Source organism: Peromyscus eremicus, chromosome X (assembly GCF_949786415.1).
Source record: "Peromyscus eremicus chromosome X, PerEre_H2_v1, whole genome shotgun sequence".
Lineage (NCBI taxonomy): Eukaryota > Metazoa > Chordata > Mammalia > Rodentia > Cricetidae > Peromyscus > Peromyscus eremicus.
This window is the reverse complement of record NC_081439.1, coordinates 94514203-94541491: the sequence shown is the minus strand read 5'-3', so window position 1 is coordinate 94541491 and position 27289 is coordinate 94514203. Positions and strand designations below refer to the sequence as shown.

The 27289-nt window shown below is 40.9% G+C and overlaps 1 protein-coding gene across 1 annotated transcript; it reads left to right on the top strand.

The window, feature by feature from the left end:
• Window positions 1-685: 685 nt before the first annotated feature.
• On the top strand, window positions 686-26114 carry LOC131900146 (periphilin-1-like). Its single transcript, XM_059251515.1, has 3 exons — window positions 686-965; window positions 24975-25047; window positions 25085-26114. Exons 1-3 carry the CDS (start codon window positions 686-688, stop codon window positions 26112-26114), a joined length of 1383 nt encoding a protein of 460 aa, XP_059107498.1.
• Window positions 26115-27289: the final 1175 nt, after the last annotated feature.

Sequence of the window (27289 nt, the reverse complement as noted above, 5' to 3'; positions counted from 1 at the left end):
GTATTCTTGAAACCGGGGGAACCCCTGGCCACGGTCTTTATTGGCTACAGTCGGCCTCTATCACAGGCTTAAATTTCTAGCCATCTCCCATGTCTGCAGCCTGAGATATTCCTCGCGGTTGGACCACTGCCATTGGCTTCGTCTTGGGGGCTGTGTGAGGGCAACACGTTCTTCTGGCTTCATGAAGTGGTAGAAGCTATCAGATTGCCGGGGAATCCTTGCCTCATGTGGCGGGGCCCCTGCTTCTTGGCTGATGAGCCGATTAGCGGCCTGTGCCCGGTGTCCTTGGCCTTGGGGACACTGGGGCCTTGGCTCCAGATCATGTTTTTTGTTTGTTTGTTTGTTTGTTTGTTTCTGCTCTCTGCTACAGACATGGGAAACAAGGCTTCCAACCCTATTAGTACTTCCTCTCCCTTAGGCTGTCTTCTTGAAGCTTTAAAACCTCTCAACTTAATGCCTTGCATAAAGATTCCTAAGCTGATCCATCTCTGTACTAAGAAATGGCCCAAACATGCTTTAGAAAATAACAAAAAATGGCCGCCGAGTGGCTTCTTAGATCCTGATATTTTACGGGAGTTATCCATTTTCTGTCAGCGAACAGGCAAATGGAAAGAGTTGCTTTCCTCTTCTCAGTGCTAAACCGTCTCTTCTGGATTCCTTCTCTCTTGCTCATATGCTCCTAGCTATGCCTAGACTGGAAGATTCTCTGACTCTGGAATCTCTGACTCTAGATACTGCTAACGAACCTCCACCTATCCAACCTCCGGCTCCTATCCCTGCTCCTAGGGAGACTGTTCCTTCAGCTCCTCTTCCAGATTCTTCTCCTTCTAAAGCTGATCCTCCCTTGACAGTGGCCGTTTCCAAAGGCTCTACCCTGGCTCCAAATTTCCCTCCTCCTACCACCTGCTCTCGGACTGCTAAATTGCCTGATTCCAGCCATCCAAACCCTTCCTTTGCTAGAGGTGGTTGGTGTGGGTGGACTGATTAAAGTCCATGTTCCATTCTCTCTCACAGAACTCTCTCAGATAGAAAGTAAGCTGGGTTCTTATACTTCTAATTCTGCTTCCTTTATTAAACAGTTTCAATATATAACTCAATCTTATAGTCTCACCTTTCATGATATATACATGATACTTTCTAGTAATTTACTTCCTGCGGAGCACAGGTGGGTATGGGAGCAGGCTAGGATTCATGCAGATGAGGTTCACCAGACTAACCCCTCACACCCTCCAGGGGCTGAGGTGGTTCCTGACTAAGAACCATACTGGGACTATAACACCCAGTGTGGTTCTCTAGCCAGAGATAGGTTTATTACCTGTCTCCTGACAGGCCTCCATAAAGCTGCCCTAAATCAAGTAAACTATGAAAAACTAAAAATGATAATTCAGGATAAGGACGAAAATCCATCTCACTTGTTAGAGCGGCTCACCAAGGCTTTCTTCAGTTCACTAGCTTAGACCCAGAGGGCCCTGAGGGCAGGCAACTCCTAATGACCCACTTTGTCTCACAGAGCTTCCCCGACATTAGGGCTAAACTGAAACGTTTGGAGAATGGCCCTGTGACTCTACAGGCAGATGTCCTGGTGATAGCATTTAAGGTGTACCATGGGAGAGATGAAAAGGCCCAGAAAAGGAACTGCCAGATGCTGGCAAGCATCATCTGACCGGCTCCCCAAAAGCCCTCTGGTCCCTGTTTCAAGTGTGGGAAAGAAGGCCATTGGGCCTGGGCTTGTACCACCACCCCACGAAGGGCACCGACAAGGCCTTGTCCAAAATGTTGCCAAAAGGGTCACTGGTCAGCTGAATGTCCTAATGTCCCAAGCGACATAAGAACGCCAGACAAAGACCACCCTCCGGCTGACTTTCTAGGCTTGGCTGCCTGGTTCCCAACCCGCCACTCCCATCTCACACAGGGAACCAAGGGTAGTAATAAAAGTAAATGGGCACCCCATCTCATTCCTTTTGGACACTGGAGCTACCTACTCTGTCCTGAGAGAGTTTTGGGGGCCCACCTCTCCTGCTCGTCTCCCTATTGTCGGAGTTGGGGGACAGCCTTACCTGCCTCATCAGACACCACCACTAAATTGCATTTTCAGAGGCATCCCTCTCTCATACACATTCTTAGTGGTGCCAAGCGCCCTGTACCTTTAATGGGGAGGGATCTTCTAGCTAAGGTAGGAGCGTCCATTTCTTTCCTTCCACACATTCACCTCATCCCAGACGCGCCAGCAGCTCCCCTCCTCCTTTTCCTAGCCACTCACTCTACTGACTCTAATAATTCTTTTCCCTTGCCAGCCTCTCAGGTAGACCCAAAAATCTGGGATACCCAAAACCCTTCTATTGCTAGACACCATCAGTCTATTATTATCCAGCTATAAGATCCTGCCAGATATATCACCCAAGCTCAGTACCCTCTCTCACTCCAGAGCCTAAGAGGACTTAAGCCTATCATTTCTGACCTTCTCAGGAAAAAGCTGCTCTGCTTAACCTCTTCACCTTTTAACACCCCCATACTTGCAGTTAAAAAGTCTAATGGAACCTACCACCTGGTTCAAGACCTCTGGCTCATTAACTCTGCAGTGGTCCCCCTCCATCCTGTAGTGCCTAACCCTTATACTATCCTGTCCACTATCCCTTTGGGAACCTTTCACTTCTCAGTTCTAGATCTCAAAGACGCCTTCTTTTATACTCCTCTCAGTCCTTAGTCTCAAAATATCTTTGCTTTCACCTGGACTGACCCTGACACTCACCTGTCCACACAGCTGACCTGGAGTGTTCTGCCACAGGGATTCAGAGACAGTCCACACCTATTTGGTCATGCTCTGGCCTCTGACCTGCTTTCTCTGTCTCTCCCTGGCTCTAAACTTACACAGTATGTAGATGATATTTTACTCTGTAGCCTGTCCTTGCAGGTTAGCCAAACTAACACCTCTGCTCTCCTAAATTTCTTATCCAGCTGAGATTACAGGGTATCTCCTTCTAAAGTTCAGCTGTCAACTCCCCAGGTCACATATTTGGGTCTATCCATTACTCCAACTCACAAGGCTATTACTGTAGACAGAAAGTGTCTAATCCAGTCTCTTACAGTCCCTTCTACTAAACAGGAGATTCTGTCTTTCCCAGGAATAGCTGGCTTCCTATAGTCTTGGGTTCCATTTTCTTCTCTCCTTGCTTGCCCCTTATATGAGGCAGGTCAGGGCTTGCCACATGAGCCCCTCCTCCATCCTGTCACTAAACCTTTCCAAAAGCTCCTACAGGCCCTTCTTCAGGCCCCAGCACTTCATCTCCCAGACTTAACCTGTCCCTTCTCCCTCTATGTAGCAGAGAAGGAGGAATTTACCCTGGGAACTCTAGGGCATCAGCTGGGACCCTCCTTTGCACCTGTAGCCTATCTGTCAAAGAAGTTAGACCTTACCAGTCAGGGCTGGGCACCTTGCATCTGTGCCTTAGCAGCTGCAGAGCTCCTTATTCAGGAATAAAAGAAGCTAAGCTTTGGGTCACCCATTATTGTGTTTTCTCATCATAATCTGTCACATCTTTTAACTTATAAAGGCTTAAAAACTTTACCTCCTTCCCGGGTTCTTTCTCTCCACGTGGCATTACTAGAGGATGCCACACTCACTTTCCGGATTTGTCCAACTCTTAATATTTCAAGCCTCCTCCCTCAACCTAATGCTGACTATTCTCCTTCTCATTCCTGCACTGAAACCTTAGAGGAGCTGTTACCTCACCCTTCACACATACAGGAGGGCACATTGACTCAGGGTACTTATACCTGGTACACAGATGGCAGCTCCTTTTTATATGAAGGGACCCATAAAGCGGGTTATGCCATAGTGTCAGATACTGAGATAATAGAGGCATAGGCATTACCCACACACACCACTAACCAACAGGCTGAGCTCATAACTCTCACCCATGCCTTCCAATTGGCACAGGGACAATCTCTTGTAGCAGGAATCTTAGAAGGTCTTATTAATAAAAACAAACCTGAGGCCAGGTATTGGGGTGAATTGGAAGATCAGAGAACCAGAACAAGCCACAGCTACCTCACCTCGCTGGATCCTCAGCTGGTCTTGTTTTCTCAGACTGGAGGCTTCTGAGTCCTCATCCAGAATGGGTCTCAGCTGAACTGCTGCTCAAAAGCCTGAATGCTCAACCAGCCAAATGCTTAACCAGGCCAAATGCTTAACTAAGCCAAATGCTTAACCAGCCAAATGCTTCTAGTTGCTGGTCCTCACGCCTTATATATCTTTCTGCCTTCTACAATCACTCCCTGGGATTAAAGGCATGTGTCACCATGCTTGGCTGTATCCAATGTGGCCTTGAACACACAGAGATCCGCCTAGCTCTGCCTCCCAAGAGCTGGGATTAAAGGCATGAGTGCCAACATTTTCTAGCCTAAGTATCTAGTGGCTTTTCTGTTCTCTGACCCCAGATAAGTTTATTAGGGTACACAATATTTTGGGGAACACAATACCACCACAATCTCTAAATGTTTACACAGAGTCCAAATATGCTTTTCATATTCTCCTGTCCCACACTGCTGTTTGGAGGGAGCATGGCCTTCTCACAGCAAAAGGGGGATCCATATCTAACTCAGGCCAAATAATGGCCATGCTGGAGGCTTCCCACCTCCCCAGGGCTATAGGAATTGTCCACTGCTGGTCTCATCAGACTGATAGCTCCATCATCTCTAGGGGAAACAACCGGGCTGACCAGGCAGCCAGGACAGCGGCCCTCCAGGGCCGAGTCTCACCTCACCCACCACAGGGAATCCATGCAGTACAGCCTACACCCTCACAGGGAACTCCAGACACTAGACAAATTCTTTCCTATCTACACCAGCTCTTTCATCCTAATAATCTTGCTCTGTCTCAATTCATAAAAGCCTACCTGCAGCCTACCTCTGAGGACTTACAGTTCTTAAGAACTATTACTGCCTCTTGTGAGATCTTTCAAAAAACAGATCCCAATACCAAGTATAGGAGTCAGCCTTTTCCTACCCACCAGGCTAGAGGTTCCCTTCCAGGGACTGACTGGCAGCTCGATTTTATCCATATGCCCAACGTCAGAAAAGTAAAATATCTCCTCGTGATGGTAGACTCATTTTCAAATTGGGTAGAGGCATATCCGTTTTCTAATAAGTGGGCTCAGACAGTTTGCACACCTCCTCCTCCAAGAAATTATTCCTCGGCTTGGGGTTCCTGCTTTTCTTCAGTCTGACAATGGCCCAGAGTTCACCTCTCAGATTTCTCAGACACTAGCTAAGGCTCTTAACCTTCCTTGGCATTTTCATATCCCATACCATCCTCAATCCTCAGGAAAGGAGGAGCATACCAACTGGTCTTTAAAAACTATTCTTACTAAGATGTCACGGTAACTTCATCTCAACTGGGTAAGATTATTGCCTGTAGCTCTTCTCAGGCTCAGGGCTCTTCCTAAAAAGCCTCTTTCAATTTCTCCATTTGAACTAATGTATGGAAGGCCAGTTCTAACACCAGGCCTTTTATCCAACCCTCCAACTGTTCCAGATAGCCTGTTAACTCCCCTTTTATGTCACCTAAGGTCTATTCTATGGAGCTATGCAGACTGTTCATTACCTCAGCCGTGTGACAATAATTGTCCACCTCCAATACACATCGGGGATCAGGTTCTTCTCTTCCTTCCAGGCCAGCGCCCTTCACCCCTTTCCTCTAAGTGGCAGGGACCCTTCAAGGTAATTCCTGTGAAGCCTACAGCTGCTAAACTCGAGGGCTTTCCTCACTGGGTCCACCTGTGTCATCTAAAACCTTTTATATCACCTCCATCCCAGAAAAATCTCTCTTCATATACAGTGAAACAAACAGGGCCTTGTATTCTCAAGCTCCAGAGGACATTAGGATCCACTGCCTTGTCACCAATTCCAGAGGAATAAGGCATCATTCCTTCCTTTCCCAACTAGGGCCACACAGAGCCGGAGGCAAAAAGGACCATCAAAAATATCCAGGCGGTAAGGAAAAATATAATACAACAATCCATCATTGTTCAATACTCAGCAACTGATCACCTGCGTTTCCTAAATGCTAACCTAATAAGGGAAACAGGTGCCTTAAATAAACTACCTCTAATAAGGCTTGTCTCAGATAAAAATTAAGCAGAGTAATAAGGCCAGATCTACCTCAAATAAATGTCACATGTCTTCATCTGGGCAGGCCAGATCTACCTCAGATAAATGCCAACTCCAAAAATAAAATAATGATTCTTTTTTCTCTAAGCTTTTTTTATGTCAACAGTATCTTGTCAAACAGAAGGTTCCCAGCCACAGCATGGATGGACAGCTGCTGAACAAGGGGACCACAGAACATCATTCCAGGACCCCCTCACCATCATCACTGGACTTCACAAGCTACCCTCCCCATTTCCCCCCAAGAGCCAACCGACGCCCACTATTCAGCCAGAAGCAGTCTTTGAGATAAACGTTGCCCCATACCCACTCAACCACAATTTTTTCTTTTTTAAAAAAAGAAGAGTCAGGGATGATGGATTCAGAGCACGCCCTCACGGTTGGGCATGTTTGGGCATGCCCGGCGGACCTAGACACTACCGCCTAGCCAGTTCCGGGTCAAAAGAGCCATTTCTGGGCCAAGGCATCTCACGTGACCAGGACCCCATGGCTTTGCATGGTTTCATAAGAGCTCGCAACACAACCATGTGATCTGTGCATGTGTGGAGTAGCCACGTTGACCTGTGTACGCGTGCACCACCCAGCCTTTATAAGCCGGCTCCATATTCCTGGCTTCCTGTTTCTTCTTCTTCTTCTTCTTCTTCTTCTTCTTCTTCTTCTTCTTCTTCTTCTTCTTCTTCTTCCCACACATGTCTCTCCACAGGCCTGAACACTCATCTGTCTCTTTCATCTTAATAAAACTCTTGTTAGTGGATTCTGTCATGTTTCGTGACATTTCCTCACAGGGTAAGAGCACCACTAAATAACTAACAATTATTTCATTATCTTTTTTTTTTTTTTTGCCAGTCATGTTTGGTTCTACCCTTAGGTCTCTGAGTCATGCAGCTTCTGTTTCCTGGCCATCCAGGCAGTGTTGGGCATGGGCTTTCTTGCGTGGTTTGGGCCTCAAGTTAGACCTGTCATTGGTTGTCTACTCCCACAAGCTCTGAATCACCGTTGACCCAGCATATCTTGCAGGCAGGATAGGTCAAACTTTTGCAGCGGGGTTGGTGTCCCCATCATACCAATATAAGCCTTGCCATTTACAGAAGATGGCCAGTTCAGGATCCGTATCCTCCCGTATCCTAGATAGGGTTATCCTCATAGGTTCCAGGAAGTTTCCACTGCACTAGGTTTCCCCATCATGCCCTAAATGCCCACCTATTCCAGTCTTCTCTCCCAGTATTCTCTCCCTCCATCCCTCCTTCCCCCTCCTGATCCTTCCTGTTCCCATCCTCATCTGCTTCCATCTCGCTGGGAAGGGAAAATAAAATAGAATAGATCAATTCAAATTCAAATTCTTTAGAGAGGAGGTTCCAGATCATTTGAAAAAACACTTTCAGATTGGTGGCAGGATTATCTCTGTTGACCTACGCTGTCAAAAAAAAAAAGAAAAAGAAAAAGAAAGAAAGAAAGAAAAAGAAAAAAGAAAAGAAAAAAGTAACAGTTGAGTAATATTTAAAAACCAAATTTAAATCTTTTGGTAACTTTGATAAAAGCTTGCAAGAAGCTGACACACATTTACTTACAAAAATCCAACTGTATCTTAGAACACTAAGAGTTTGTAGCTTTTGAGCCTTCTTTATCCAGTTTTACCACAGAAAAATGGAAACCCTTTCTGGGTGAGTGCAGCCTATAACACTGGGATTTACTTTATCCCAGTTGCCAGTAGAGGACTAAGGTGTGTCTCCTTTGAGGCATGGTGGTACATATTTCTTATCCTCAACCACTCTATATGGCAGATGCGGTATTATAGGAAGTGACGTCTGAGACTTCTTTCTCTACATAGGTACCATAAGTATGATGGAGACCGTACCCCAGACATAACTAGTCAAGAATGATGGTCCTCCTAAACCTTACCTAAGCTGGTTTATAAGGAAAACACTTCATACTGAGAGGTAAAGAGGAGCCAGGGAGTCTAGGGATGACTTTGTCCTGACACTAAAAGGTACAGGTGGGAGAATAATAGACTTCTGCCTCCATCCACAGAGCAGTAATAAACAATGCCTGCCAATGCTGGGAGTTAGGCTGTTAGAACAGAGAGCTCTATAATGCTTCCGAAGGGGACTAACTATTCTGAAGCAAGAATGAGAAGACTCAAACGCAAGGAACCTATTAAAATGTAGATCTTGCTGGCAAGCAATCAAGAGATTAGCCACAATAGTGCTGGTAGCAAGTGAAAACAATGGATAGTTCCTCTTTACAAACAAGAGCATCAAGCAGCTGAGAAAACCCCTCTTGATGTTGGGAGAAAACCTCAAAGACCATCCCTGCCTTAGAAAGCATCTGATTGAATTTCACTCTGGGGCTCCTGGTTTCAGAGTCAGCACTCAGGCCATGACAGAAAGGACTAGGTAGAACAGTATGGTGGGAGAACATGTGACAGACGTGTTCCGGTCTTAATATATCAGAAAGCAGAAAGGGGACCAGAATCTGGGTAGGCTCTATTCTTCAAAACCCACCCCTAGTGATCCATATCCACTAGCTAGGAGACCCTATCTTCCAAATATTCCACAGCCTCCCAAAACAGCAGTACCATATGGGAACCAACTGTCGGAGCAACTTTACACCCAAGTCACAGCATTCACATTTATTTATATCAGTGTGGATGCATACATATTTATTCTATACTTTGTGTTATCATTCAATATGTCTATATTCATTTTATTGTGTATATTGCTGCAATTTGATAGAGACATTTTTTCTTCCTTTGGCATACCTCCATCCTTGTAGGTATGTGTGTTGGGAGGTCAATACTTAGGAGACTGGTATGTCAATGTTTGGCATGGTAAGGGGTTGTCACACCATTTCTAAAGTGGCATTCTTATTTTGCACTTCTATTAGAAATGGTTGTATGTCCCTGTTGCTCTGTGTCTTAACAAGCAACTGATACAATTTTTTAAAAAAGATGACCATTTCTTTTCATTTTTGTGTCCTAGTACTGGAATTCAAGACCAGACGCTTGTATATGCAAGATATACTGTCTGATTTTTGGTTTTGTTTGTCAAGTTGGGAAGAGGGAACATTTGTTTAAGAACTGCCTTTATTAGATAGCCTTTGGGCATGTGTGTGGGACATCTTCTTGACTACTGATTGATAGAGGAAAGGTCTAGCCCACTGTGAGTGGTCCCTTGCCTAGGTAGGCGGGCATAGGTTATGTAAGAAAGGTAGCATAATAAGGCAGAGCAGAAGCCAGCAAGCAACATTCATTCATATTCTCTGCTTCAGATTCGGCCTCCAGATTTCTGTCCTCAAATTCCGGCCTTGACTTCCTTCCACAGTGGACTGTCACCTGTAAGCCAAATAAACCCTTTCCCAGAATTGTTTTGGTCTGTGCTTTGTCACAGCAGTAGAGAAACAAGCTACCACACCAGGGAACTATTTTGCCACTGTTCTCCAGGCTCTGCATTGGCATTTTGTTTTCTTGTTATACATTTTATTATTTAAGACAATATTTAAATTTATATTTTGATCATGATTTCCCCATCTCACAAGTCCTTCCAAATCCTCTACCCTTCCCTACCCATCCAACTTTAAATTCTTTCTCAAAACAAACAAACAAACTAATAAATAAACAAACACCAATTCTTAGAAAGTATGTAATTATACTTAGTTTCAAATTTATGGCTTTATTTTGAGAAGACATTAATTTTAGGTCACCACTTTTTCTAACATTTATGCTGTATTTTATCATCATTATTTCCACAAGTATCTTATTTTTAAACTTTTGTTTCAATAGAGCTAAAGCTTACCAGAACTTTGCTCTTATTTAAAAGTCCCTTCTTTAATTTGTTAAATGAGTCCTCTTTACGTACTTTAAGAAGGAATTGCTTTTTAATGAGAGACAGAAAGTGGGTGGATCAGGATAGGAGGGAGGTTGGGAGAAAATAGAAGTAGAGGGAGGGGAAATCTTAATCAGGATATATTATATGAGAAAAATGGTTTCAATAAAATAAAGGAAGGAAAAAAAGAGAAAAAAGACAACATACACAGATGGGCTGAAACACTGAAGAGGTGATGTTCCTAAAATGAATCCTAATCACTTTAATGTCTGTCTCCAGTACTGTATGGATTCTTAAAAATGGATTGTATTTGTAAGTTGGCCTTTCCCAGTGGATCCTTCAGCATTTCACTACTTCAGAGAAGAAAACAGAGGTACTTGTCTGAAACTGAAGGTCCCTTAGGAAGCCTGAGTTCAAAGTGATTGCTACTGTGATGGCGCTGACATGTGGAATTGCAGATAGGGAAACTTCCCTTGCTCCTCCCTTCCTGCTCTTGCCCCCTCACCTGGCCCTTCTGTCCTCATGATGTATCCCAGAATGTTACAGAGCAGCAAGGCAGCGCTACAGCAGCCCCGGATTGGGAGGTCAAGTCTCCTATCCTCCAAGTCTATGTGTCAAATAATCTTCTGCTCAAGTAGGTTTCTGTGTGTGTTCTTTTGGGGACGCTTTCCCCTTTGTTTGTTTGGTCCTATTATGATGTGTTAGTTGTTTTATTTTATCTTATTATCCCTTAGACGTGTTTGTTTTCTAATGAGAGACAAAATGGGGGTGGATTGGATGAGAGAGAGGTGGGAAGAAACTGGGAGGATTATGTAGATGAATTTCTAAGCAGTCTTATTAAATAAAGAACATGGAGCCAAATACAGGGTGAAAGCCTTAGAGATCAGAGAAATAGTGAGAATCACCAACCACCTTACCTCACCAGATCTGTAGCTTCCAAAATGCCATGTATTCCTGTCTACCCAAGCTTTAATTGCCTTGCTGTTCTGCCTTCTCATTGACTCTTAGCCCAGCTACATCACTTCCTTGTTACTGCCTATCTGTACAGACCTCCAGGGTCTCTACGGTTGGTACTGGGATTAAAGGTGTGTGTCACCATGCTTGGCTCTGTTCCCTAGTGTGACCTTGAACACACAGAGACCCTGCCTGCCAAGTGATCAGATTAAGGGCCTGTGCTACCACTGCCTGATTTTTGTGTTTACTTAAAATGGCTTGCTATTTCCTGTGATCTCTAGGGAAACTTTATTTGTTAGCATACAAAAAAAATCACCACTTTTCAGCAAAAATAAAATATCTCACAGGATTAGAGGGAGGAGAAACCTTAATCAGGATATATTATGTGAGAAAAAGATCCAATTTCAATAAATGGGAAATATATACATATATTTATGGGGGGAAAGAAGGATATTCTTTGGATTCATGTATAACTAAAAATATTTGGCTTTCTATGTAAGCCACACTTGCAATATATTGTCTTTTAAAGATTGCCTTGTTCATTGATGATTAGTGCTTCTAGATGAAGATTTGAGGTCAATATGCTCTCCTATATATATATGATTTTGGTCGGTTTCAATATATATCCTTTTGTGCCTTGTAAATCAATAAATTTATTATTTAGTATTATTTTTCATAGCATGCCATGTGTTTCTTGATCAAATGTTTCAAAACATCAAATAAATCATATATCCTTTGATCCAATTTGATATTCGGTTCAAATAATCAAGTACGTTGAAACTCAGGAAATTGTCTACCACAGATTTGAGTAATTTTTTGCTCCATTTTGTCCTTGTCCCTTTTTCTGGAAAATCAATATGTATTGGATCTCCTATTTATATCTTACAAAATTAAGTTTCCAACTCTATTATATTTTTCTTTCATTTTTATATTGCTTTTCTCCAACCAATCTTCCCCTTTCTCCTTCTCTCCTTCTATAATCCAATCTACTTCTCATGATCTTAGTTATGTCTTTTCTCCTTTATGCTATCTTCATGAATATCTGTAAAAGATTGTTTTTCTCCTTTTCATTTTTTCCTGAGCTCTTTGAAGTCATTTCAAAATTTTCTGTTGTTTTAACATTTCTTTCTTGAGCAATTTAATTTTGTTCTCTCTCTCTCTCTCTCTCTCTCTCTCTCTCTCTCTCTCTCTCTCTCTCTCTCTCTCCCGTGTGTGTGTGTGTGTGTGTGTGTGTGTGTGTGTGTGTGTGTGCAGTTTAAGGAAATACACTTTCCCCATTAACTTTTAAAAATTATTAGCAATGTGTTTGGTCATTATTTGACTTTATTTCAGTGCAATTTGTTTCTTTGAGTAGGTCCTATCCATCATGCTATTTATTTCACCCTTTCTTGCCTTTGTTTCCACTTGTAGCATATGTGCATGAGCATTGGTTCCTTTTAAATTCTTTAGAGTAGCTCTTCCTAGACCAGTTATCTGTGTGAATATACAGGGTACAGAGGCCAGGATAGAGCTCTAAGCCAGCAGAATTCTCTGGACTCAGAGTGAAAACCTATAGAGTAAAAGCCTTTTGTGTCAGGGTGTGTGCTTAACTGCCTTCTAGTACACAGCATCTTTCTCCTCTTTCTTGTCCATTTCTTGTCTCTCTATATTGAAGAGACTGGAAAGTTGGAAGAGCTGCTGCAAACCACAAAAATATATGAAGTAGGATTTTAGCTGGTTATGACAAGCTAATACCTGGAAGAAGCCAAGGGCCTTCCAGAGGTCAAGTTGAGGCTCAAGGAGTCTTGGTGATACTGGCTATTGATTATTTGCTGTTTCCTACTGTGAATTTCTCATGTGCTATTGTAGCTTTTCCATCATTCTTTTAGCACAATTTCCCCTCTACTAAAGGGATATTTAGATAACCTTCTGGGCAGTAACAGCCAGGATCCCTAATTTCAGGCCTTTCTGTAATTATTATCATAAGCAGCATCTGGCCAGGACCATCCCCAGATGGATGAAAGTATCTTATCAGAGATACCTCTCTACTCTCTAAGAACAGACTTAAGCATCTAGACTATCTGTTACACAAGGCCTGGCAGATGTGCTAATTAAGCTTAACTTTCTCCTTTCCAAAATCTTATCTCTAGTTTTAGATCTACCCTTAACAATTAACTCAAACTAAATGGTCCCAGCTTACAGGTTCATGTAGCTGTGATAGAAGTTGCCTAGTCAAGTTGCCTAGCGACCGAGCACACTTGCCAAAAACTCAGGAGCAGAGACAGCTTGGAGAGATAAGGGTCATAGGGATAAAAGGGCAGTTTTATTTTCAGAGAGGGACTAGATGGAGAAGAACAAAAGAGAATGGAAGAACTAGATGGGTAAGAACTGGAGAGGGATGAACTGAGATGGGGAAGAACTAGATTGAAGGGCTAGAAGAGAGTAATAGAGGAACAAGATGGAAGATGAGGAAGAGCCAGATGGGGAAGAATAAGATGAGGAGGAACAAGATGAGAAAGAAGGAGATGGAAGAGGAACTGAGGTGGGGAAGAACTAGATGAATGAGACCCTAGATGGGGCGGAACTAAGATGAGAGAATTAAGATAGAACTTAGAGGGGACTGCAGATAAATGTAGAGAGAAATCAGGCAAGAAAGGAGCTAGGCATGAGCACAGAACTGAAGCTGTGTAGACAGAATTTTATCCCAGAGGAATAAAGTCGACAGACAAAAGAGCTTGGTGTACTTAGATTCTTTGCCCCAAAATGATTCTCGCCATTTGTAGATTCTCTTATGGGCCCCTTGGAAGAAGATTAATAAGGGCTGTTCCTTAATAATATTCGAGAAAAAGCATTTCCAATGTAGTTGGCATTTTGTTAATAAGACAGGAGACATACAAAGTAAACAGAAAGCAGAAGTATTTAATTTTTCTTAGTATTGACTGAAATGTTTAGCCTTTAGAGAGGCAACATTCAAATTCTCACCTAACTATTCTACTTCAGTGAATCAGCCATTGAAACAACTCTCTCCCTCTCTCACTCACTCTCTTCAGGAATACTGTCATCTGCTTTAAGCTTTCCTTCTCTTTAGAAATTCTCTCTTCACTATTTCATAATCTCAGCTACTCTCTGATATTTATTAAACCCAGGAAGTCTTCACTGGATGTGTTGCATACTCTAGACTTGTTATGGACAAGGTGTATATGGCAATCTATTTGTCCTTTTGTCTATGCTTGTTCTCTGGAGCCAGAGATATCTATATATCTTCTCTTGTTGCAGGATATTTGATCACACTGTGACACTCTTAGACTATGTTAATAATGTTAATGTTGAATCAGGGGGCAGAACCAATAGAATTAGCCATAGAGAAGCCAGGAATACAGATAGGGAAGTTGGACAGGAAGGAGGAGGGAGGGACTTGGAACTCAAGAGCTCTCTTTGACCTGGGATATGTGCTGTCTTGATCTCTGTTAAAAAGGGGAAGGTCAGCTGGTCACTCCTTCTGTGCTTCTTTGATCTATAAGGTTTTGACCCAATATCTGATTCTCAAGTTTTCATTGGTAATGGACCCATTTACCAAAATACAACATTCTCTTATCATTTTAAAGATTTTTATGCTTAGTGTAATACTTTTTTATGATCATTTATTCATTCAACAAAATATCATAAGTTCTCAACTATGTGTTCTATTATCTTTAAGATGTTGAGGTTATTTAAATCATCTTAGTTTTCCAGAAAGTGTATACTTTTCCCTATTTGCATGGTCTTTACTCATACATTTAAACATTTTGTTTTCATTAAGCTATATTTAACTACATTTTATGTTCCATATCTAATAATTCTAATGTATAATGATCCACTAGCCGACATTTTCTGTTGTCTTTCTCAGTCTTGTTTCCTAAATTAAGTAAGAATTTTTGTATACATAACATGATAATTTCTCAGAAAAATTTCAATGGAATGTTTTTGAGGGCTGAGAAAAAGGATATTCCTCTAAAAGGAGATTTTAGTTTTCTTCTGTGAGTCTGGAATCTATATGAATTAAATTCTTGGTTTGAGGTTTTGTGGCACAATTCAGTTAGTGTGAATTAGACTTACCCATGTGTAGCTGGCTGTGGGTATGAATTCTCTGAGGATTTATCTTTGTATTCACTAACAAAGTTGATACTAGAGAATTTACCTATATTTCACCAGGCTTCTCTCTTGGGGTTGGATTGCCTATGAGGGTTTAATTCTTAGTTTGCCTTATGCTGCGGTAAATTTTCCTGTCCTAGTCTGTGTAGGATCTTCGGTTGGGCTTTTAAGGCCTTGAATTTCCCCATGATTCAGAGAGAGTTAGCTCAATCGCATCCAATTCTCTTGGAAGCAAGTCAATTGAAGTTCTTAGAGATTTTACCATCATTCATTGCTTAGCCTAAATATTCTTTTAATTGTTTTGTCAGTAAGCAGGTATCTGTGGAGACTTAAGGTTATTTTTTAGTATTTTTATGTTTTGCATTTAAAGGTTTATCCAGGTCATCTGATTCTCTATCAAGACCATTGTTCTTTTTTAATCCATCAGGACACTGTTGGTTTTAGACTGCATCACCATAAGATTCACCTTGTTTGAAGTCTCACTCTGAAATATCCACCCTTAATATGTTCATCAAGAAAGATCTCATTAAAGAGAGATTAATTGATTTAACTCATCCTGTTCTCTGACAAGAATAATTCAATAGACACAAGTACATTAATAAGTATTGATTTATTGGCTAAATAGCAAATCATTTGACATTATTATTCAGTGTACAGGAGTATCATAAACTCATATTTGCAAAAGTTTTTAGACTCAAAAGAAGACAAATGTCAGCTTTCAGAAGCTTTCTGGTTACTGTGTTCCAAACTAATTCCTGTCTTTTCTAGGTAAAACAAAACAAAACAACAACAACAACAAAAAAAAAAACCTATAAAAAACCCAAACCCAAAACAAAACAAAAAATACGGTTTCAATGTTGGAACAAACAGTCTGAATTCTAATCAATGAAAGTATCTGAACTCAGCTCTGAACTCTGGATTCCTATTCTATCATTTCATACTACTTTGCATCTGAGGCAGTCTGTGGGAGTTGGTTCTTCTGCCATGTGGGTCCCAGGGATTGAACTCAGGTCATGAGGCTTGGCAGCAGGTGCTGTTACCTGCTTTATAATCTTGCCAGACCAGAAGGTGATTATTCCCTGCATAGAGATTTAAAATCCCATAAAGAACCTTGGATTGTGTTGATTCTGGTCAAGAGAATCCTGTGTAACAGTAATGATGCTGTTGCTAGGTTGTTCTATGCTTTTTGCAGAATGTGTATAAATATATCTATAATTGTTTCTCATAACACACCTAGAAAATTATAAGATTACTCATGTTAATCACGAAGTCATCAAAACAATATGGCTGTGGCCAGGTTCCTATGTCTCCAACTATTAGCTTCACACATTGCTATGGCAGCTCCATAAGTGAGCAGTGACAATGTTTTATGCAAAGGAGAGCTGACTTCTTGCATCTCCTGACACAGGATGGATGATACCATTACCTCATTGCAGTTGTCAGCATGTCATATGCACATTTATGTGTGTGTGTGTGTATGTGTGTGTATTCATATATATGTGTGTGCCAGAGTGTTGAGTGTGTACTTGTATGTGTGTGTGGAGGCCAGAGATGGATGTTGGGAGTCTTTCTCAATTTGTTGGTTTTCCTTTTCTTTTCTTTCTTTCTTTTTTTTTGTTTTTTTGAGACAGAGTTTCTCTGTGTAGCTTTGGAGCCTGTCCTGAAACTCACTTTGTAGGCCAGGCTGGCCTTGAACTACAGAGATCCACCTGCTTTTGCCTCCCAAGTGCTGTGATTAAAGGCATGTGCCACTACCGCCCAGCTAGTTGGGAGATGGTTTTCTTACTGTTGGTTGTTACTGCTTATAATTTTATACAGGATGACTTTTTTCGGTTACAGTGTTTCTAAATATTTTCTCTCAGGCTCCTGCTCACCTTAGACAGTCCTATGTGCAAGTGCCTTCACAGATATACTGAGAGGTGTGTTTCTCCAATCTCTCAGGTGATTCTAAATCACACTAGATTTTGCTGACAGTATTTGGAAAGAGTCTGGATTAATAGATATACATGGGTTCTATGCAACTCTGTTCCTCTAGATGGTACTGTTTCAGGGAAGAGGAATCTGATATCAAATAGTTTAACTTAAAATTTAAAAATTCTATAATTCTGTGTTCAATGAATTCAAAACTTTTTGACAGAGGAATTGGCACAGCCTTTGTTATACTGTGTTTTGACTCTCATATAGCATCCAGCATTTTTCAGTTTTAATTGACTTAAGAACCAGTTTTGGAGACCATAGTTATATTTATCTCATAATACAATATTTTAGAGACAGCAAAGGGCTTTCACCTAAAAAAACAATTTAACACTAATGCTGAAACAACGTCACCATGTCTTTGGTACATGGGGGCTTAGCTTTGCTTACTATCAGCTTAACCAAACATCTGTGATACCAACTGATTGTCAGTGAGGAATACCTTATCTATTCAGAGTCCTCAAGGACAAAAAAATACTGAGAAAGAAGATGACAGCCAGTATACTAGAACCCCAGTGGTAGAGCACTTGCCTAATATGTACAAGAACCTAGCTTCCATTGCCAGCAGAGCCAACACAAAACATCGTTTGTAGTGGAACTGATCTTCCTGCTTCCTCAAGGACTACCCTGACAACTATTTAGAGTATGGGGGTAAACAAATAGATAATTTGTCCTCTGCTCATTTCCTTAACAAGTCCTTTGCCCCTGCCCTCAGCTGTTAGCACACAGTTAGATCTCACTGCTATGTGCTGAACACATCCTCCTCTCCTCACGTCCCTTCCATTTATCCTCCTCTTGTATAATTTCACTAATTCTCTCCAGGTTAGTGATACTTTTCCATTTCTATGACATCAACATAGAGCTCTGACTTCAGTCTCAGATGTATGTCTCCACTCAGATGTCTCACAGACTCTTTAATCCAGAACTGGAGGCTTCATTTTGGTGGTGAGAAGTACTCAGTTGAGGCTCTGTCTCCTCCATTGTTTTGGGAGTTTTATTTTGATCTCCTTTATATATGTACCTATTTGTGGAAGTCTCTACTGTATCAGAGTTCCATACGAACTTCAAATAGCCCCTTAATTTTAGCTGTACCTTCCCGTACTCCCTCTGTCATTGTACTCTTCCCTTTCCCTTCCATTTAAAATAACATATTAAACTTATTCTTTGACAATTTTGTATTTGTAGATAATGTGTTCTGATTACTCTCAGTCCTTGACTTCTTTGATCAGTCCCTCCCCATCTTTCCCACTTAACCCTCACCTGAAGTCCCTTTTCAAAACACATCTTTTGTTCATGATCCACTGAGTTTCATCAGCCTGTCTGTGTGACCATGGATTTGGTACTCCCCTTTGGAGCTCAGTGACCTCACCAGTAGGTGTACAACTGAAGATAATGTTTGCCCCTCAACCAGAACCTATCAGTAGCCCAAAGATCAATATGACATGTTAGTGTGGTTTGAGCTCCTTCCATATCCATGATTTACTTCTGGCAGCTCTAGTTGTAGCTGGAGAACTTTTCTCCAGCTCCCGCCACCAAGTCCCGCCAGTCCCAGAGCCCACTTATAAAATAAACATATAGACTCTTACATTATTTAAACTGCTTGGCCATTAGCTTAGGCCTGTCATTGTCTAGCTCTTACTCTTATATTTAGCCCATTTCTATTAATCTTTACTTTGCCTCATGGCTCATGGCTTACTGGTACCTTACATCTTCCTTGTCCTGGCAGCAGCTCCAGCCAGTCTCTCTCCTCCCTTCCTGTTCCCTCAATTCTCTTCTCTGTTAGTCCCACCTATACTTCCTGTCTGGCTATTGGCCAATCAGAGTTTATTTACATATAGCGATATCCACAGCACTAGTCTTGTATAAAACTAGTACAAGCAGTCCTAACTGCTCCGAGTTCATGATTGCAATGCCTATATCATGCCCAGAAAAGTGTATTTTTCAGCTTTTCTCCCCATTTTACATCTCTTGCATTCTTTCTATCCTCTCCTTTGGGGTATTCCCTGAACCTTAGAGGGGTGATATGAATCTTCTGTTTAGAGCTAAGAATTCAATTATCAGTTGTATGAGCTTTGAGTCTATGTCTTAACTGTTTCCAATGCAAACAGAAGCTCCTTGATGAAGGCTGAGAGCAGCATTAATGTATGAATATGAACAGAGGTATTTAGAAAGCAGGTTAGTGCCATGTCAATTTAGCTACAGAAAGAGTTGTAAGTTACTATTTGGGCCTAAGACTTCTTCAAATGTATTGTTTCCTGGTTTTACAGTACTATGTATGAATTCCCTCCTGTAAAGCAGACCTGAAACTCTACCAGAGAATAGTTGTTTACCTACATAACTTTGATGTTACTGTAGTACAAGTAGGCACATGTTGTCTAGCATGTTTTATTGTAGTTCATAATGCCTTTTCTCCTCCAGCAGCCCACGTACCACCTTCTAACACTATAGAAGCTAGATATAGAGGAATCTGCTAATAGAATTTTGTAAAGAATTTTGTACACTTATGAGGAAATGCATACTGTGTCTTCCACATAGAGGGTATTGAACTATTTGAATTTTCCCCATTACAATTACTAGTTATATTTCTATACAGACTGTGTGACAATTTGTGGCACCAAAAAATCACTCTAGGGCACTGAATGAATGTAGGTCTCAGGGAAATTACCTGGAACAGGACTCTAATATTATAGGGTGCTTTCACTGACCTAATTCCTCATATAGTAAATAATATCCTGGTGGATTTGCCATGAGAGTCACTAGAGTTGTTACATTGTAGTTGCTTGTGGATCTTCTAATGTACTGATGAGTTTCTTTCACATATGCCTTACAGTAAGAGGAGAAATTCCTCAATTTCTTGGTAAATAACTAATTCCAGCATAGGGATGAATTAAGACAAATTGAATAAAGTTGAATAAAGAAACCCCCACTCTAATTGGAGAACTACAAACTTCAAGATGTTTTAAAAATAAAGTATCAACAAGGACGTGATTTTCTTACAGAAATAACAAGTTGAAGATTCTTTGTGACCTGTTATGCACTCAACTGACATCAGGAATTTATGTGACTCTCATGAATTGCTGTTCCATTTGGGGGAACTGACTCTTGTGTCTGAATTCCTAAGTGATTTAGATTGTCAGCAGCTCTCCTTAGACACGACAGATTAATCAGTCAGCAATCAGAATAAATCACGATGGTTAAGGTAGCAGAAATTAATAGAAAACTTTAAGCATAAAAACTTCTGCCTGCAAAGAAGTGTGGATTTCCCCCACTGAGTATGTTTTCTGCAGTGATATCTTATTCTGTAAATTCCTGGTTTAAATCTTTTAGTGTGTTATTATTGCTATTACAGCAATGTTCAATTTTGTTGTATAGACTAAAATTGATGTGGCCCCTCTGTAGGGTTTCACTATGTTGTTTGTATATGCTTCTACTCCACTCCCTTTTCTCAGTCTCTTCGTGTCTGTTCAATCTCACATTCGCCCCTCCTATCTCTCTTTATCTTCCCCCATTTTTCTATCACACAGAACAAGCTGTTGTTCATTAGTCATGATATGGCCTTTCATGCTATGGTCCTTAAATTTCACTACTACCTTTTCCGGGAACATCTTTCAACTACTCTTGCTTTGCCTTGGCTGGCTATCATCTGTTCTTTGTAGAATAAAATGTAATTTCCTTCAGATAGCCTTTTGGAAGGCTAAATTAATTTCCCTTTGTGCATGTTTTTGTCGTTAGTGTTGTGCCCAACCTTTTAAAGTCAATATGCCCTTTAGGTGAACAGTGTGATTTTCTCTTGGCAATTTAAAACCTTTGCCTTTCCAATTGTACTGTAACATATAGTGTGTTTCCAAAACATTGCCTGCTCACCCTTGAACTCCTATCAGCATCCCTTCCCAAAGATGTCCCCTACCATCACACTTGTCTGTTTGCAGTCACTGCTCTAGGAAGGTCAATTTTCTTTAAAGAAGGAGTGAAGGAGAATTCCAGGAAACTGTTTTGTGGTTGTGTTTGTAATGGCATTTCTCCCCAGGGATTCAAAGAAACTAAGTGCAGAAGATGGCTCCATACTTCACAAACTGCTGTGGTATTTGAACTGCCAAAGTCCTACTTCTGCTACTATGGGGCCTTTCACACATGATTGTTAGTCTTTCCTACTAATTGTTCACATGCAAAAATTCAACTCGTTACATGTTTCTTGAAGTATGTTTGACATACATTAATATTGGCCACATGTTACTACAAGAGTATGGACTATGGCTTGATGTACTTGGGATGCATTAGCTCAAGCAGTATTCCATGGGCTTCTTACACTCCTCCTGTAACATTTAAATGGCATGAATAGTCCTCTAGCAGGGAATTTTGTATGTTTTTCTTTAACTTGTATTAATTTTGACATCCCTTTGGTTAAAGTTTCCTGTGGAACTGGTCTTTTGTTTGTTTGCCTGGTAGTTTGGGTTCTGGGGATTAAACCCAGGGCCTTTTTATGCTGAGCACACTCTCTGGCACTGAGCTCTACCCTGGACCCTATTTGTCCTCTTTAATATAGCTGAACTAAGTTAACTGTGAGATCTCTTTCCAATTCTAACATATTCTCCTGAAATTGGTGACATTCTGTCCCTATGCATTGTTTTGACTCTTTTCTAATGCAGCCCTGAGCATTTATCACTGATTCATTGATGATTATGTTACTGACACACCCTATAAAGCTGTGGTATATGATTTTCACAATTGAACTCTTTGTGTCTTTCCAAGTGACTCTATAGTTTTGGAATGCAGCATTTGGAGGAGAGTGACTAGCTTTGACTAGTTGTTTCTGTGTTTGTAATTAGTTATGCAATCTAGGAGGTCATGTTGAAAAGCTTTCTGGAGAAAATGCTCGGGGAAATCACCTACAGGAATATGGAAATTTTGACAATGCACATGAACTCTGATTGCCTGAGGGCTTATGTTTCTTCTTCAAGATTTAGAAAGATTAGGCACAGAAAAACAAACAGAGGAGGCTTTCTTCTGAAACACCAAGTACCTTATCACCAGAAGTGCTGGGTTTAACGGTAACAGCTGAGGAGGCCTAGTAAATGTCAAGAGTGTGATAATAGAATACTTCACATGAGAAGAAGAATCAAACTGGATTACCTAGGGTTGGGGGTGGGGGACTGGAGGTCTAAGAAAAGCCTGTAGTGATGCAGTCCATTCATTCTGAACTGTAATTACCTACAGGTCTAGTTGAAACAAATAATCTAACAACATTGGGGAAAGTGTCTTATCGATTTTTCTTTGTTTTTTATTAGTTTTTTTGAGAGTTTCTTACTATGTTTTGATCATATTTATCCCCCCAACTATGTCTCAACTCATTCCCCCACTTTCCCAACCACTTAACTTCGTGTCTTCTGAAAACAACAAACCGTTTCTTTAAGACCAAAGTGTAGTACCCAGATATCCTTGGGTGTGCATTCTTCAATTGAAGAGATGTCATCTTCCCAGACCTACACACTTAAAAGGAAATTGCCCATTCCTTTCCCAGCAGATAACACTTGTCAATAGCTCCTAGGCATAGAGGGGGATTGTGTGCCCAGCTCCCACTTCCATGCTGGGATTTTGTCTGCCTTGGACTTGCACAGGTTTGTTTTCTTTTTCATGGTGTTGCAGTTTGTGTGAGTTCATATGTGCACCTGCCCTACTGTGTCCAGATGTTCCTTGTATTCCTCCACCACCTCAGATTTTTATACTCTTTCTTTGTCCTCTTCCTCAATGATCTCTGAACCTTGTGAGGGTAGGATGAGGAACATAGGTTCCCTTTAGGGCTGAGCATTCTTCTGTCTCTTATTCTCTGCACCTTGGCCAGTTGTGGGCCACTATGTTAACCACCATTTACTGCAAATCAAAGCTCCTTAGATGAGGAATAAGAGATACATTGATCTATGGCTGTAATGATGAGTCAGTTTAATACTATGTCCATTTAGCAGCATGATAGTGGTAAGTTCTCCCCTAGGGCCTATGACTGCTAGCTTTATGTTCTTGGTCTGATAATGGTGCCAGTATGGGTTTCATCTTGTGGGGAGGAACTTAAATCCAATCAATAGTAGTTGGTTATACCAATACTGTTTGAGCTTCTATTACAGCAATGGCCATGTGTTATGCTGATCATTGTTGTAGCTCAAAGGTTTCATAGATAGGTGTGACTGATGATTACTGTTCTCCTTTGGTAGCCTGCATAGCACCTTCCAGCACATGAAAAGTAGCCAGCAGGAATAAAACATTTAGGTCATTACCAACTTGATTCTGCCATGTTCTATGACTCAAGTATGGGTAATTTCAACAAAAGGCTCAATGAAAATAAAAGGCCACAGTGTTATGATATTTTGGGTCATATCTGGTATCTGTACTCTGAAGTATATGAATACATGACTGGTACCTCAATTCTGTTCCATTGATTATTTTTTTTGTTTTATGTAAAACCACACAGCTTCCATGTCTATGGATTTTTCAGTCCTGAGATCTGGAAGAGCAAGTTTTCATATTCATCTTTTTCCCTGCCCTGTTTCCCTTTTCCTCTTTCTTGTTCTTCAGGCATTTCTTACCTATTCTTGTATCTTCACTGTAACCTGTGATGTTCAGATTCAACTTGTCAAATTTCTTAAAAGTCTCTGTTGGGATTTTTATTAAATCTGTATATGAGATTTATTAGAGTTGATATATTGATACAAGAATACTATCCATAGATGTTTATCTCCATTTATGTGTCTAATTGATTATCTTCCAATAAAACTTTATGATGGCCTATAGAAATGCTCTCCAACATTATCAATTTTATTTTAAGGTACTTTAATTTTTTCAATAATGAAATGTATTAGACTATTATGATTTTTGCTATTATATAAATTAATTTTAAAAATTCATTTTACATTGCTTAAATGTGTTAAATAAATATTTTATAAGCTTGAATTCTTTGCATTATATGTTTTAAATATTTATTTATATCTTATTTAATTTTTAAATTTTTAGAAATGAAAATACAACCACATCCTTTCCTTTTCTGTTTCCTTCCCTTCCATATCCTCTGCTCCTGGATGCCTCTCAAATTTGTGATCTCTATTCCTTAATTATTACATGCACACACACACACACACACACACACACACACACACACACACGTGCGTAAATACATAAATACAATCTTACCAATCTATTTAGTGTTGCTTGTATATGTGTATGATTTCAGAGCTGACCACTTGATATTGGTAACCAGGTAAAAGGGTCATCCCTGGGGAAGACTAATTCTTTAGCAGTCTGTAGTTTTGTTTAGGGGTGTAACCCTGTGAGATTTCCCCCTTTCAAGTTAGCATATTGATTGGTATTGTCCTTGTTTAGGTTTTGTTTAGGCAGTCATATTGTTGAAATATTGTGGGTGAAGCTTCCCTTTCATTTCTGGTTCCTATAATTGTTCCTCCTCCTCTTAATGAAGCTCTCTGAGCCTTAGGCCCAGGAGTTGTGGTATATATATATAGATGTGTGTATGTGTGTGTGTGTGTGTGTGTGTGTGTGTGTGTGTATGTATGTTGGGGCTAGACACACCACAATAACTTTTTCTCTGAATTTGAGTGGTTGTGGTTTTCTGCAATGGTCTTTCTCTGTTGCAAAGAGAAGCTTTTTTTTGTGAGGGTTGAGAGCTACACTTATCTGTAGTAAGTGGAATTCACTTAGGAATTGCACTGATTTAGTCAAGTGGTAGTACCGCATTCTCCTCTAGGATGCATGACCTCACTAGCCCCAGCTAATTTCCTAGCATGATTTCCCTGCTGTTGAGTGGTCCAAAGTCTAATTAGAGAGCTGTTGGTGGGGTTTAAGCAGAAGCGGTGGAACGTACGTGTTGGAGAGTTCCGATGACGAATTTTTTGGACAATAACAGATTCTTGAGCTGAGACATGAGTATGGTTGGAAATTGAAAGTGAACAGGAAGGGAAGTACGCATTTCTGTTGGCAGAAGTCCAGTGGCTTCCACAAGAGATGAAATGTGGTCTGAGGGATGGTGTGACTACAAGCGACTTCCAGGAAAACAAGTGCAGGCAGGGATGGTATGACTACAAGCGACTTCCACGAAAACAAGCGCCTCCTTGGAACCATCCCAGTGATGGCAACCGTAGATTAATTAACGTTGTGCCAAACAGACTGCCTCTGGGAGACAAGAGATCATCTCTGCTAGCCAGACCCGATGAAGGAGGCTATAGTAGATACTACTGTCACGTGGATTACCAAAAATGGGATGAAGGCCGCTGTTTTTCTCAGAATCCAAGAAGTGGCCCACCCTACAAAAGAGGCCCTTATGGCTACCGATGGTCAAGAGATGAGTATGCCACAAGCCGACAGCCTGAATACAAGGCCTTGAGAAACGGCTTTAGAAGAAAACGTTTCTATTCTTCCCATTATTCAAGACAACGATCTCCCCATAAATGGGGCGCTCCTTTTTTGAGAGAATCACGTGTGGGCGGGAAGGACTCCCTACCCAGCATATTTGGCTCCAGTCTCAGCAGTAGAAGCAGGATGCGCTCCTTCCATCAGTCTCGACATCGATGTAAAGAGAGAGCCATTCAGTTTTTGAAAACATCAAGAGATACTGTGCCTTCAGGTTCTTCATCCAAGGTGTTAAAAAGCCCCAGCCGGCTGACTGAGAAGGAACAGGCTGATGCTGCAAGCAAGTGGGCTAATGAAAATCCCAAGAAGTCAGAAGAAAATCACTTGGCTGAAATTTCCGAGTTTGAGACGGGATCCAAGGCACCGTTATGTATCAACCAGACAGAAGAACCCGAGTCCAACACAAGAGCCGGCACAGAACTGTGCGAAGACAGCCAGCTTAGCAGTCGCTCAAAAGTGATTGCATCAAAAATCACGGAGATTGAGAAGGTTTACCGACAAGTCTGTGAAACTTTCGGGATGGTGGTGGAAAGGCTGGTTGAAAAGGATCGTTCCTTAGAAAAATCTATACAGTTTGCAATGAAGCAGAGTTTGCATGAAATAGGTGAGCAACATGTTGAAGAACTCAAGCATTTCATTATGGAGTACGATAATTCTACTCAAGATTTTGGAGACCCTTTATAGAAGAATTAGGGCTCGGTTCAAAAAATTTTTTTTAAAGCTTCTAGATATTTCACTTTGGATTGTTTAAATCCTTACTATTTTGTGATGAAGAGAAATACTTTATGAGAACTGGCCATGTTGCTGGTATCAAATAAACATCTATGATAGCTTTTAAAGTCTGTTAATTAGAATGTTTTCCCTATATGTAGAATTGTCTAATCCATCTTCATACATCTCCTCCCTCCCAAAAATAATGCTCAATTCATTTTTTAATGTTTGAAAAAGCAGTTCTGGAGAGCAGCTCTCTGTCTCTCTGTACTTAACTCATGATCAATAGTCTTCCCTGGTGTGCTGGTCTCCGGGGTATAATTTGTAGTTAGAGATCATTCCAGGTTGCATCACAGGCATTGTTAGCATTTTGAGTTGATTTTGTTTGCTGCCTGCTTTTCTTCTGCTTTGCAACTTTAGGGGATGTCAAAATATGTTGTCTTAAGGAAGTAGAACTTAGCTGTCTTGCAATATTTGCTTTGAGAATAATTCTTATTTTAAGAAGCACTTAAATCTCTAAAGGACACCTTAGAACAAAACCTTCTTCTCAAGTCATTGATCTTAGTGTGTCTCTTCTATGAAGTGAGGCTCCTAACTGCTATCTCTGAACAACATAAGACTGATAGGAAGGGTAACCTGAGATGCAAGATGCATTTTAACTTTAAATTTCTCAGAAATCCTTTTGGTGGTGATAATAAAAAACTTAGACTATACAACAACCTGGAGTTTTGTTTTGTGCCTGTTCTTTATCAAAGAGGGACCTGACAAGGAGCTCATGCTTGTGATACAATGACAGATTTCTCTGTTAATTTCCATGAACTAAATTCTGTAGACATAGAGAATCTCCCTCTTCACAAGTGTTACCGTAGAAACTAGGCAGAATAAGGCATCACACCATAGGGAATGGGCTCTAAAAAGGCAGTTCATGAGCTAGGAAACAAGGAGGACCCTAAGAGGGATGCATAAATCACCTTGGGAAGGAGAAACAGAGGATATCTACATGAGTAAACTGGGGATGAGGGGGCAATCAGGGAGAGGAGATGGGGAATGAGAACATGGTCAAGCTTGTGGAGGGACGGATTGGGAGAGCAATGAAAGCTATATCTTGATAGAAGGAGACATTATGGGGCCAGGGAGAAACCTGGTGC

What these genes read in the sequence shown, in the direction of transcription:
- LOC131900146 (XM_059251515.1), top strand. Translation starts at nt 686, where the DNA reads ATGCCTAGACTGGAAGATTCTCTGACTCTGGAATCTCTGACTCTAGAT. An exon ending in CCCTTCCTTTGCTAGAGGTG is followed by an intron (nt 966 to 24,974) that starts GTTGGTGTGGGT and finishes GAAAGTGAACAG; the next exon opens with GAAGGGAAGTACGCATTTCT. An exon ending in GAAATGTGGTCTGAGGGATG is followed by an intron (nt 25,048 to 25,084) that starts GTGTGACTACAA and finishes AAACAAGTGCAG; the next exon opens with GCAGGGATGGTATGACTACA.